The sequence below is a fragment of the Haliaeetus albicilla genome, chromosome 7, assembly GCF_947461875.1.
Source record: "Haliaeetus albicilla chromosome 7, bHalAlb1.1, whole genome shotgun sequence".
Taxonomy (NCBI): domain Eukaryota; kingdom Metazoa; phylum Chordata; class Aves; order Accipitriformes; family Accipitridae; genus Haliaeetus; species Haliaeetus albicilla.
The window spans coordinates 1,843,045-1,857,039 of NC_091489.1; the positions used below are offsets into that span (position 1 = coordinate 1,843,045).

The following is a 13,995-nucleotide window of genomic DNA, read 5'->3' on the forward strand; positions in this document are numbered from 1 at the left end:
GTCCCTTCTGCCACGCCGGGGCGATGCCCCGGAGCCGAGGGCAGCAGCCCGGTCGCCTTCCGCCCCGGGGAAGGGACCAGGAGGATGGATTAGCTACCCAGCCGCCTGCACGGCTCCCAGCTGCCCCGCTAATAAATCAGGAGGAGGGCGGCCGGGCGGCCAGGTTGGGCTGCTCGCAGGCTCGCTCCTGCTTTCAAAGGCAGAGTAAAGCACCCGGCGCCGAGGCCGCCTCCGCCCCCCCCACCATCTGCACAAGGATATATTTTAAGACGTGTCAGCGGCAGGGATGCTAAACCGGGCGAAAGGAGAGCAAGAAAGCAGGGGCTGGAACCGGAGATGACGGCCAGGCTCTGCCGAGAGGGATGCATGGCCGCGGCGTGGGGAGCCCCATCATGTGGGGAGCCCCGGACTGAGACCCGCAGTCCCCCACCAACACCCCCCCATCATCCCTCCCCGGTGCTCTCTCTGCTCTCCCATCATTGGCACTGGGGGCACCTGGCGCTGCCCTCCCACCCCCGGCCCTGCCTGACCGCCTTGGCAGGGTCACTAAAAGCAGCGAGCGAGGGTCTGGCCAAGCCTCGACCGAGCAAAAAGAAGTTGATGCTGGGGAGCAAACGGAGGCCCTGGAGCAGGACCGGCCACCACCTGCACCATTCACACCTCCTGCTATCCTGGATCCTGCCCCTTCTTCCCGTGGACGAGGGTTGGGGCAAACCCTCCTCCAGCCCTCCTGGGAGCCAGGTTGGAGCTAGGACCAGCGTGGAGAACACCCGAGGAAGGGAGATGGATGGATGGATGGATGGATGGAACACACGGATCCTCCACCACAGCTCCCTCCCTGTGCTCTCACAGCTCAGGGCTACAGCAGAATCCGTCCCCCAAGGCACCCTGGGGTCCTCCCCAGAGCCCAAGGGGCTGCCAGGAGCCAGGGGAAGGTTTGGAGACAAACCTTAACCACACTGCTTCCCTGTCTGACCCCCATGGCACCGTCTTCTCTCCCGGCTTCGGTCAGCTCCAGGTTTCCTCCTTCATACTCCCACCATAACCAAAGCAGCCCCCTGTGCTCCAGCTCGGGCATCGCCCACCCAGCCAGACACCAACACCCATCAGAGCTGTGGGACCAGTGAGCTGGGTGATACCCGAGGGGCTAACGAGGGCTCGGCCCCACTCTCAATTAGCGGAGTCAAATTTGGGGGCTTACAGAGGTTGCAGCCTCGCGGGGCTGAGGGCTGACGATGCCAAGTCCCAGCCATCCTCGCCGGTCCGGCACCGGGGCCAAGCTCACTTACCGGCGCTACTGGGCACCAAGCTACGGCACCAGGGAGGGAAGGAGGAGGGGGGAAAAAGGCTTTTAAAAGGAAAAACACAGTTACCGTGTAATTTGCAAAGGTTACAGCAAGCAGCGCGGTAATTCAGTGCAATGGAGCAAAAGGCAATACAGTAACAGGAAATATTTAATTTTCCAATCTCCACTTTCCATTTTTATAAACTGAAAAGAAAAAATTTAATATATTACAAAATATCTGTACAGAGACAAAGGTACAACCAAAAAAGGCGCGCTCAGTCTCAAAACGAAACTCAGGAGAGGTACAGTAAGAGTCTTACCAGACGCTTCTCTGCTGGGTAACTGGCTACAGCGTGTTAGACATTGGCATTAAACCCAAAAACGATCCATGTGGAGGAAGAAAGGAGGGGCCAATTGCCATCTAATGACTTGTCTGTAACCTGCACCACATTTTAAATCTTTTTAAATGCATACGTTTCCCCCCCCAGTAAATCCTTTTGTCTTCTTTGTACAGAGACCCTTTAAAAAAAAAAAGGGGGGGGGGGGAGAAAAGAAAAGAAAAAAAAAAGCAGAGCTGCTGGGAGGATGCAAGCAACCCCCCAGCCCCCAGAGTGGGGGCTGCCCCCTGGCCAGGATGGTCCCCCCTGGCCCCCACATGCTCCCTTCACCCTTGCAGGGATTGAAAGCCTCTTGCTGGGACCAGTTAAGAAAAGCCACTGGATGTGGAACAAGGGATCCCTGCCAGCACCACAGCTCTGCCCAAACCTCCCTGGGGTAGTCAGTGGGGTCAGACGAGGGAACGGTGAAAACCACCTTCTGCAGGAGCCTGGAGGGACCTCCCAGCATGGCCTGATCCCACAGGGACAGACAGCAGATGCCATCGGCCACCCCAGAGCAAGGGACAGAAGTCTGGGATGTCTGTCCTTTGCTCAAGGTGGGACAGAGGGACAGGAGCCCACCCTCGCAGTCACCGTTACCTCCGAGGTCCTTGGCACCTTTTCAGTCCCTGCTGCAAAATGAACCGGTGCCGGAGAAGCATCCTCATGGGGCTGGCTGACTCCGGAGAAAGCCACGGGGCTGGCAGGGATCCGGCACAGCACCAACAGGCACCGGATTTGCTTCTGCAAAATGCTGGGACAGACCACCCTAAACTGCGCCTACGGCTGGGACCCCCAACGCTGGGGGGGCATCGGCACCGAGGAGCGGGCAAAGCCTGCGAGGAGGTCAGGTTTGTGCTGCCGGTTTAAGGACCGCTCGCTCCTCGGCAGGCTTTTCTGGGCATTTGCCAATTTGGAAAGACAATAAATAGGCATCGGCTTCCTAAGAGGATTCAGCACTGGAACACGACTTTTCCTTCCAAATTGGATGGGCTCAGGAAGAAAAGCCAGAACAACAACAAAAGCTCCACCACAGACCAGAGCTGGCAGCTGCATGGTGGAAAGGAAAAAAATATAGAAATTAAAAAAACCCTGAAGAGGTGACTGGTTTATTTAGTGCACTCTGCATCTTACAGAACTTTTTTTTCCCTGCAGATCAGGCATGAACTGGCAAGTAAAAAAAAAAAACAAACCCCAAAAATCAAAAAAACCCCAAAACCCAACAAAATTACGCTTGGAATTTTGCAAACGGTGTTGCTCCTCAGTGCTGACTCAACACTACAAGAGTCACTGGTCCCTGCTCACGCAGAGGCCTTGTACATTACCAGCAGTGTGCATATATTTTTTTTTTTTATTTTCTCTCCCCTGCTTCCTCCCACAGCAAAGCAGGTGGGTGCAGCCGTGGGTCTGGCTGTGTAAGGCAGGTTTTCCCCAGTTCAAGAAGCACCACCTATTCAGGTGCATTTTTATTTTTATTTTAAATTTATCTCTCTGTATAAAAAGAAATTAAATCAAAGCCTGTTAGAAGGAAGAAGGTCTCTCGGCCCCCCAGACTCCCACCCATTCAACACTTCAGAACACTGTCATCCCTAAAATTAAAAGAATAACCATATGTTTTCCATAGGAAAGGCCTACTCAGAAAAAAAAGCTCATAAATATGTACCTTTGTTTTATTCATCTCTTTTAAGTCTTATTGAAATGGACAACATCGCAACGTTCTGCGGGAGGAGAAAATTCATTCTAAATACTTCCTTGACAACAACAAAAATATATATGCTTATAGAAATGATACATTAACACCTGGTAAGCCTCAAAGTACTGAGATGCCGCTTGGAGAGCCCGACTGAGCCCCATCAGGACACGCAACACCAGCCCAGAAGGATGCTGGGTACAAAAGACACTCCTACCTGGTGGCGATTCCCCACCAGAAGTTGTTTTTTTTCCTTTTTTCTTTAATTCTTAAAGTGTTTTGGAAGATACGAATTACAAAGAAATACATTTTTTAAGTGAGGTGTTCTCTTCAGCTCTTAAAAAAAAAAAAAAAGGAAAAAAAAAAGACAATTCCCACTGCAAAGTTATGGCAGGAGAGACACAAAATTCAAAGAGACCCTTCACAAAAGCCAATTTACTAAGGCTACCGTCAAAAGAGACAGGACCTGGATCCGGAGCTGCCTAGGCAGGGCTCACAGCCTCAGCTCGGAGCAGAGCTGGAGGAGAGGGTCAGCTGGACACTTTACTGAAAGCAAGCAATGTCAGATAAATTGAGTACAAGCCAGTGCCACATCCTGGGTCTCCGCAGCCAGGACAGCTGATCCAGGCACCTCTCCACCAGTATATTCCCATTTCTCTCTTTTTTTTTTTTCCTTTTTTTTTTCCTTTCTCTCTTTTCAGGGAATTGGGGGGGGGGAGGAACAACCACCCCCAAATTTGCTTTGGGAACCGGACTCTCCCGCAGCCCTACCTGAACACTGCCCTATGCTTCCCCCACCGAGAAGCACTGGCACACAGCTTGTGAAACATTTTTTAAATTTCCTTCTTCCCACGTGGTTGGGTTTCTTTCATTCCTATTTTTAAAGAATTTCCCCCCCTCTGCTGGCTCAGGGCAGAAAGCTTACCGTCATTTGCGGTGGGGTGGTTGGTTTGTTTTTTGTTTTTTTTTTGTCACTAACCAAGCGCAAGAGGTTTTGGCCAGCGAGACACCCAACTGGGGACCCTACAGTAAGTCACGGGGTGCCCGCCGGCAGCCTAGCAAGGAATACAACAGGGAGCTTTGCAGCAGCTGAAATGCAGACGAGACCTTGCTCTGGGAAAAAAAAAAAAAGTCATGTTGCTAAAGGTGGAGAGGCGAGGGAGGGGAGGACCGGTGCGAAAGGCGCATCTCTCAGTAAGGAACCCCTCTCCCCCGTCCCCCCCGCGGAGGCACTCTGCCAGGCCCACGGTACGCCTTCCCATAAGAAGAAGTTGCCTGGGTTGGGGCACCCCAGCTGTGACCTGTTCCTGCCCCACTGGAACCGGCTGTCCCCGGCCCCAGCTCGCCGTAATTCTGAATTTTGGCCTCTGGATGTACCAGCGTGTTGTTGCTCCCCTCGGGTTTCGTAAAAGATTGCCCAACCGAGTGTATGGCGACGGGGACTCTGGCGAAGCGGAGGTCCTGGTCCCCTGGAAACTGGACAGATCCTGTGCCCTGGTAATTGCTCGTCTCCCCAAGGTGGCTCACGGAGCCCAAGAAGGTCCTGCTTTTCCCCAGAGGCTGGGCAGAGGGTTCTAGTAGCGTCTGGCCTGAATTCAGCTCCTCGGCACCAAATCCCCCCTCTGAGCCCTCGGCACTGTAAGTCCTGGAAGAGTGGGACCTGCCGTAGTCCGCGGCTCTCGAGGCTTGGTGTTCGTGTGTCGCGTGGCCGAGCGACTCCGACTCTTGCTGGGAAAAGAGCTGCAGCAGCGCAGCCGTCACGGCCGGGTTCAACTCTTGGGCTGCGTTGGAGAGATCGCCTTCGGACAGAGGCGGCGGTGGAGGCGGTCCAGGGGGCTCAGGGGGTCTCTTCTCTGGTGGGAGAATGCGAGGAGGACATGCTGTGGAAGGGTTACTTCTTTTAAACACCATCTTAAAACATCACGCGAACAGATATAAATACATTTATACGAAAAAAAAAACCAAACAGCCTACCGAGACAGTCCGCTCTCTAGGATGCACTGGAAAAGAGGCGGAGAGTTTTAAAAGCTGGCATTCATTGCAAGATCAATGCACATGTTCATTAACGTTTTTCCCGCACTCGCCCCGTCCCCCACGCTCCCAACTAGGCGGCAACAGCTGTCCTAACACATGGGCACCCGTGGAGGGAATTCCTGCTCTCGGATCAAAGGCTAATGCCAAGCAGGAGACAGATGTGGAGCCACATGACAGCACGTGTTCTCTGAACGCAGGGTCTCCCGCTGCACAGGGATGCTGTGCCTTACTGCTCCGGTACCAGGCTCGCCAGCAGCCGGGCAGCTGCGTACTGATAGAGCATGGCCCTGATGTATTGGTTTAGAAAAACACAAAATCAAAACCCAACCCCAAACCCACATGTACCAGTTCCCCACTGCACCCATGACAGACTGAAGGGAGCGGGTACCCCCTCTCATGTCCCCTCTTTGCTTCTTACCAAAACCAGCCCTGCTTCGCCTGGTTTATGACCTTTTTGCAAAGTACATTTCCAGTATACAGTCCAAAACAATCTCAACCCACAAATATTTGCATGCAATGTACAGACTGCTCTGGAGCATGAGAAAATCTTTTTAACCCCCTCCCCCCTGCCCCTTCTCCCCCAGTCCCCCCCCACCAAATCACATCTGAAGTCACAAGGATTTCTGTTTCAAAAAGGACCCCTCCTAGCAAGAACAAAAGCACCCTTCACACACCCCCACCATCACCATCACCACGCTCTTACTACTTTGTATTACTGCTTTTGAGCCAGCAGGAAGAACAAAGCAGCCTGGTTAGGCGGTGGGAAAGGCGAGAGCAGAGCTCTGGCCCTCCCCCTGCTAAGGCAGTGCCACGACTAGAAGTGACACTGCAGAGGGGAGGACGCAGCTTCCCGCAGGACACGATCTGCTCCCGATGCCTTGCGTGCCGGCTTCGCTCACAAAACCAGTCCTGACTCCTGCAGAGCAACACAACTGAACTGACTCGATCTCATTCATCGACAAAAGGATGGGCTACACGGTGATTAAAGTTATTACTGGTGATGACATAAGAGGCCACGAACACCTTGTTTGAATCAGATCCTCAAATCATTTGCAAAACTGGTTATTAAAAAGGTCAAACTTTATTGTGAAAACCAGTAGTCTTCCAGGACCACCCCTCCACCCATATCAGTCAGTCCACTTTAAAACTAGATTGTATTTAAACCCAGAAAACAATCTTCAGGTAATTTTAAAGCCAAGCTGATTTGGGGACAGCATATCATTTAAAATAATTATAAACAGAGAACAATGTTATTTAATTGAATCTGCTCTACAATAACCTAGTTATCTTCCAGTACTAGGGCAAAAAAAAAAAAAAAAAAAGCACGATCACAACTGGCTTGTGGTGGGCGGGTGTGTTGAAGGCACGAGAACACAGCACGTTCAGCTACATTGCAGAGGAGTTGTGTATCGGGCCAAAAGAGGCTCCCCGGAGAGTCTGAGACATACTCAGGAGGTGCTTCTAGAATTTGGTGAGGTCGTCACAGGATGTTGCTAATAATTCAAAAAATCAACAGAAACAAAAGACATGGATACATTTACACTCACCTTTGAAAAGGAAATCCACGAGTTCACTGATACAATCAGGTCTTTTACACATGCCTCTTACTTGCTCTACAAGAACCAGCCGTTTGGCTCAACTTCAGATGTCACTGAATTTTAGGGCTCATAAAAGTCAACTCTATGTACAACCAGGCACACTGAAGCTGGATGCACAAGTTTCTTACATACACAACTGCCACTATCCCTCTCTTCCAGCACTCTCCAGTATTTCAGTTCTCATGTTCTTTAAAATCATCTCTGCAAACTTTTTTTTTTTTTTTTTTGAGAGGGCAGGAAGGGAATGGTGAAAAAGAGAATTGTGACAAACAACACGATGGGAAAATCCACAGAGATTCAACGCCCTGTGCAAAAAAACTACCTGAATGTGTAAACTGATTACTAGGGGCATCAGAGGAAGAACTGACCCTCCAAGTTTCCCTTCCACTTTTGGGCAAAAACCAAAACCTTCACTTCACCTTAAAAATCTTCACTGACCCATTCACAGTGGAGCACTAATGGATTTCATATGCTTTGGAGATGTGAAGCAGAGTAGTATTTTTGCGTTTTAGCTTTTTGCAGTTGTTAAAACCTCCTGAGCAGTCCAGCACTTACCGCAGGGAGTGGGTCAGTATCTTTCTCAGTCTTGAAATCTGAGGCTTGACCACATTCTAGCACCCAGCACCCTTCCTCCTCCCATCCACACCCCCTGCCTCCCTCTGTCACAACACTCGAAGGTCTCGGTTCCTCCTGGCTGCAGTTAAACTACAGGCACTCATATGGAATACTTTAATTGTTCAAACAAGTGCATGGCATCCAAGATGCACAAGCAACGGTCATGATTATTTACCTGTACTTTCCTCTGGATGCATTGTAGGGGTTTTCCTTGGCCCCCGTTGCTCGCTGCTCTTCTCCCCATTGCTCTCCTCTAGGGTTATAACAGGCTCCTGGCTCTTCATTAGCTGACTCAGCAGAACAGCCAGCACATTCTGCATATCTCCCTGAGCGCTGGCTGTTTCTGGAGTCGCCTGCTCCTCCGGTAGCTGGGCCTCTGTGGGTGGCTCTTCTATGGCTTCCTCTGCTGCTGCTGCTGCCTGAGACTCATGCTGCTGAGTTGTAGCTTCTGTCAGAGCGTTGATGGACTGGTTGAGAGCCTCCAGCTGCTGCTGCATCTCTGGGTTAGAGTGTACATTCAACAGCTGGGCCATCTGTGGGACACTCAGATCAGTCTGGCTCTGCAGCAAGTTCAGTAAAACAGCTAGTTCACTCTGATTCAGCTGCTGGGTGATTTCTCCAAGGCCTGCAGTAAACACAAGAAGCATCACAGGAAAGTTAGGCAAAACTGCATCACATCGGTTTGTAATCATGACGCTACACGTAACAATAAACGCCTCTTCTCCATGTCCCCAGGCTGGGGGAAGGCACAGAGGCTCCAGAAGGAGCATTCCAGGATAGTTTGCTCAGATTTCCGTCATCAGCTTGCTCCCTCCAGACTACAATCAGCTCTGAACAGCACTGCAGCAGCACCCCGTGGTACTGCACAGACACTGCACTCACCCAAGGCTACAGCTGGGTACTGCTCTGTTAGCCATAGAGGGAAGCTTCTTCAGTGCCCCCTCAAATCTACCAATGTAACTGTGTATGTAGCTGCTTCTTAAAAATCAGCTCAGTTGAGTCAAACCTCCCTGTTCCTTGGTTAGCTGAGGGCATCCCAGGAATCAGAGTGGTGACCGAGGACACCACACCAGTTATGGCAGCAAGTCTGAGGATGCAGGATGAAGACTGGAAACCCTTAGCCCACTTCAGCGGCAATCAAAGCAGCAAGTCTGACAGCAGCTCAGCCCCTCCCAAAGTCTCTGCAGCACTCTGTGGATCAAAAGCACTCCCTCCTGCACTGGAAAGCAGGTTTCCCAGGATGGAGCCGAGTTGCTGTTTGGGATGGAGGAAGGGTGTGTTCCACTGATGCAGCAAAAGAAATTAGGTCAAGCAGAAGGCAATTCCTTGCTGAAAGCTGGCCTGGTATCAGAGAGGACTCTGTCCTGACCTGCAAGTATCCAGGTTAGTCTAAAATACAACCCTTGAGCGGCATCACCTCCCTTTGCACAATGCTGGAACAGAGCCTCCTGAGTGACAAGTGACAAGGGTGTCCCTTCACACTGACATTGACTTTGTAAGTCTAACTTTTTGGGAAGAAGGGTGCAAAGGTTCGGTTTTAGCAGCTCAGTTTTAAGCTCCCCTTGCTGTTAGGCAACTATGAATGTGACACTCACTTTTCTCAGCTGTTTGTTAATCCAACCACCACCTTTTGTCCATCTGCCATGTTTCATTGAACACATGGATTGCACATTCCCTGGAGCAAGAACTGTCTTCCTTGTTACTTGTCAGTACAACATTTGACGTGAAAGAAGCTTTAGCCCATATCTGAGTTTTGATAAGGCTTCTACAGAACAATCAGCATGGTTTGGGCAGCTTTGTCTATCTCTACATTCCCAGGAATCAACATACCTCCCCTCCAACTATTTTCTAGACACAGAAAGGTTGGTCACAGTTTTGCAAACAGTGTACAAGTGGTCCTTCAAGTCTTTATGACCAAATGATCTTTTCTGCAACAAGCAAAGTGCAATAATGTACACTTTTGCCCACCAACCACTAGCCTGTTACATCCCATGCCTAATCTTTATATAATCTGATCAACAAGACCAAACTTCAGCTCATCTGCACACCCTTCACACAGCTGTACCTTCCAGTCTCTTATCTGGCCTAAGTGACTCAAGGACTCCTTCCATTACCCTCTGTGAAAGCATGCTTTGGAACCAATACTATAACTCATAGAACAAATTCATAGTCAGGTCATCAGTGAGTGAATGCTGAAGACTAGCCAGAATGCTCTGCGGCCAATAGTTTTCCCGGAAGAGGGGAAAAAAAAAAAGGGGGGGGGGGGGAACAGGGGAGGGAAGTCAGGATAGGAAGATTCTGGAATGCCCTTTCTGTAGAAATAAGAGGTGAAAGAACCAGACTGTCTTGAAAATAGACATAAGCCTCCCACACCCAGACCAGAGAGAGCAGGGAGGTAGCATATCAGGAGGAGCCTTTTACGGAGCAGACTGGGCACTGACCTACTGCATCTCCAGCACCAGACTCTGTTTTGAGCTGGGCAGGCTGTGGGTGCACAGGACTGCTGTTGTTTTTGACAGTGTCTGTGCTTGTAACAGAGGTAGTTTCTTTCCGAGAAACTTTTGATAATGGCGGCTCCTCCACTGCAATCCCGCTTTGCCGCTGCCGTCGGCGTTTCTTGCTCCACAGCTCGTGGCAATCCTGCCAGTGGGGAAGGCTGGAAGAGAACAACACTTAGCAGTTAAGAAACATAGCAAGAAAACCGATTTAAACCTCAAAGACCACAGAAAGTTATTAGTGCTGTAAGAGAAGCACAGACGTTCCCCTGACTGCAACCATACTATTAAACCAAGAAGGGGCAAGTCCTAGAACCAGGAAAGGCAGCATAATTTGCATGTGAATCATTTAATTTGCACTGGGATCTCACCCCTGAACAGACTGGGTTAGCTACAATGCACACAAGCCCCAATGAGTGCAAGTCCACCAAGCTTTGAGAGTCTGGTAGCTTTAAGAAAGCAGCTGCCTTTAGTCACTCTGAAGGAAACGGGAATCTCAAAAGCTACTGCCATACTTGCACGCAAAGCAGCCACGGCAGAGTTTTATAATCTGCTTGACTGGAGTGGGAGAAAAGAACTGCAGTGTGACACTGCTCAACAGCCACTCTTCTAGTCAATTAACAAGCAGCATAAACGAAGCCTGGCCAGCCCTCCATGGCACAGAGGACAGGGATATGCTACATGCTACTCTTGCATATCTTCCAACAGAGTTTTAGAGCACCTTACAAGCATCAAACTCAGCTTTATAAAACCAGCCTGTTATCAGGAAGAAAGCCAACAGCACAGGAAGAGCTATTTGCTCAGCCATATGACAAAATGCAAGGGCAGAGTCAAGAACCCAGAAATCATAACTTAATTCTGACTGAAAAAAAAACCCCACCCCAAGGCCAAGCCAGTGGCTTCTTCCCAAAGCTCATTAGCAGAGAGCCCACTGTGGTGGAGAATGCCAGCTGGAACTTACTCTGGAGGTGCCATTTTGCTGAGGTCAACATCCTTAAGGAAGTCACTCTGCAGGGCCTGTTCTGCTGTGCAGCGCTTGCCAGGGTCTAGCGTCAGCATGTGGTCCAGCAGGTCGAGAGCAGACGAAGGAATGCTGCGCAGAGAGTTGGAAATATGGCTGAGTTAAGGGGTTGTTCTCAACAGGGGGAGAAGCCCACTTTCAGAGGGACACCTCAGGCCTAAGAGAAATCCATGCAGTCAAAATTTATTACTACATGATGCAGCACCTCAAAGACATCAACAGAACAGGCATCAGATATGCAGTATTTTCAGTCTAATTTTTGCAATTTATTAAGAGCAACTCTGCTACAAATCCCACAAGATTATCACACAATTATACTCTCCCCCCAGAGAGCATGTCTTGGAAGTCAGACAACCTCAGCACTGTGAGAATGCCACACTGTCAAGCGTGTTTTCCAGCACAGACCCTAGCTAGAAGGGTCACAAGCGTGCAGAGGCAGGGAATCCCTCTGAAAGGTGGCTGTGGCAGATCAGATATTTAGAAAGGGGACAGTGACCCCAAGGGCAGAAGGCAAGAAGGGGAAGCACTGCTTTATCCTGCCAGGTAGGCTAGAGCCAAAGGATAGCAGACGAGTCACACAGCGTAACAGGCGGCCATAACCCCCACGCGGCCACTTATCCTCTCTTGTAACAAAACTCACAAGGAGAACTCCTCACGTAGGCGCCTTCGGTATTGCTTCTTCGGTTTCATAGTGTTGAAGTAGGGCAACTTGATGACATCTGGCCACACTGCTGGACAGGGGCTCCCACAGAGCCGGCTGAGAACCAGAAAAGCAGAGTATGATCAGCAGGTGGAACGCAGCTAGGAGGAGAAGAGTCACCAAGCCGAGTGAAAATGTTTCCTTTCTAAGCAGTTTACTGTACCAATAACCTAGGTCTGGGCACACTTCAATGAAGATTAGATAACCCTCAGGTTAAAAAGGGGGTATTGGGAAGAGGAAAAATGATTACCTTGAGTTTATAAACCATCCAACACAATGAATTTTCAGTGTGAGATGCAATTTAGGTTCATGATTTTTCCATTCAGCTAACAACAGCAAAGGTTACTGAGGGTGCATACATTAGCAGCCACACACTTGATGGTAGGCATGGACACCTAAATGCCTAACTATTCGCACTGGCAGTTACAGTCATTTGCTGGTCCTATTTTGCAGGCAGGTTAGAGAAAGAGGGCTCTTATAAACACAGAGACAGTGTGCATGAGCAGTTTCTGCAGTACCTCTTCTCATAGGCATGCATGTGCAATCCTTTACCTGATTAATTCAAGCTGAGCCAGTTCCAGATTGGCTTGAAAAATAGGCTTCTTTGTAAACAGTTCCCCGAGGATACAGCTGGAAAGAGGAAAAGCAAGAGGTCATGACAGCAAACCCTCGGGATGATCGTTTGAACACTGCAGCATTTCTGTTCAGAAGCAGGTTTGCCTGAGGAGAGTTATTTGCATCAGAGCTTGTAGTTGAGAACTGACAAACTAACCTATGTGTACAGAGTCACCAATTCTACGCAGCTGGGAAATAACATTCACTAGTAGGCTGGTTAACATGTCACAGGCTTCACACTTTAACTCTTTGCGGGGAAAGGAGGATGTGTCAATAGCATGACAAGAAAAACAGCCAGGCATCTCATTTTCCTCCAGATTCAGCCCATTTATCTTTTCAGCTTTACTGGGTGATATCTGCTGGCCCAAATTATCCTCAGCTGCCAGTAGCTTACTGTTTGTCATTGCCAAGCACAGGACATAGCCTTGTACACACAAGGTTTGTACGCACACACAACATTTGTACAGCTGGAAGGGAAAGAAGAGAAGGAGGGAGGGGACAACTCTGACTCATTCAGTCCTTAACACCTACTCTTAAGCCTTCCAACAGGAATGACAATCAGTGCCAAATATAGCTGTGGGCTGATAACAGGCACCTGTCTGCTGGAACTGGACTAACCCCACTCATTTGGCACAGGACACTGAACAGCAACTGGACCTCACAGCCAGAGTTTCCAGAAGTAATTATGAGGGCCTGACTTAACAAACCTTTGTTGTTTGTGTACTAAGCTCTGCTGAAAGTTTACCTGTGAATATCACAATGGGAAGCACGCATTTTGGGAAATCCAGTCCCACTTCTGAACGCTGAATCCTTGAGACTCTGGTTCTGAATCACTTAGAAAATGTTCCATCTTTGTGGCTGAACTGCCCAGACTCCTCCTGTTCACAAGGCTCCCTACACTACTAGAAACCTGAAATCTCTACTTTAAAATGTTTCCTAGATTTAGCTGAAAAAATTAGGTGACAAACAGAGCAATCTGAAGAGCTTAGAGAAAAACTCTCTATTAGGTCATTAAAACCATAAACTGAAGCTATGATCAACACAGAGTAAGCTTGTCACCCTTCTGATTTTAGTGGTACATTGTTATCAAAGGTTGGTTCATTTGTTTTTTAAATAGCAACAACAGATACTTTTTATGCTTTCACCTGTCAATACCAAGAAAAGTCTCATTCTAGGAGTTTTTACTAAATGGTATAGTTTTAGTTAGGTGACACACACCTATTTCCTCAAAGCACAGAATTCTGAAAGTATTCCTGTACTATCACAACATTCTGCCTAGCTGGAACAGATACAGCTTCAGAAATCAGCACAAATCAAAGGCCACCTTCCATTAGAACTACTCTATGCACGTGCTGATGTTCACAGCCCAACCAGGACAAAAGATACAAACCAGGCACTTACCCACAGCTCCACACATCTATGGCCGGTGTGTAACGCTCCTCACCTAGCAGCAATTCTGGAGGTCGATACCATAATGTAATGACTTTATTTGTGTATGGACGGCTGGAATGCAAGATACAAATATAAACTGATGACAAGAGTCACAAAACCATTACAAACGGTAA

The 13,995-nt window shown here is 49.2% G+C and overlaps 1 protein-coding gene across 3 annotated transcripts in view; it reads right to left on the minus strand.

Moving 5' to 3' along the window:
- Positions 1-1,436: 1,436 nt before the first annotated feature.
- CDK12 (cyclin dependent kinase 12) overlaps positions 1,437-13,995 on the minus strand; it is a 30,318-nt gene continuing 17,759 nt past the window's right edge. The window contains exons 8-14 of one of the 3 annotated variants that reach the window (XM_069786398.1): positions 13,832-13,933; positions 12,368-12,445; positions 11,756-11,872; positions 11,056-11,187; positions 10,041-10,255; positions 7,775-8,224; positions 1,437-5,205 (exon numbers count right to left, since the gene is read on the minus strand). In XM_069786398.1, coding sequence (XP_069642499.1) covers positions 4,544-5,205; positions 7,775-8,224; positions 10,041-10,255; positions 11,056-11,187; positions 11,756-11,872; positions 12,368-12,445; positions 13,832-13,933 — 1,756 coding nt within the window. In that variant the 3' untranslated portion in view covers positions 1,437-4,543. Of the gene's footprint in view, positions 5,233-6,448; positions 6,880-7,774; positions 8,225-10,040; positions 10,256-11,055; positions 11,188-11,755; positions 11,873-12,367; positions 12,446-13,831; positions 13,934-13,995 lie in introns of those variants that run through there. The other 2 variants (XM_069786397.1, XM_069786399.1) reach the window with 2 other exon arrangements.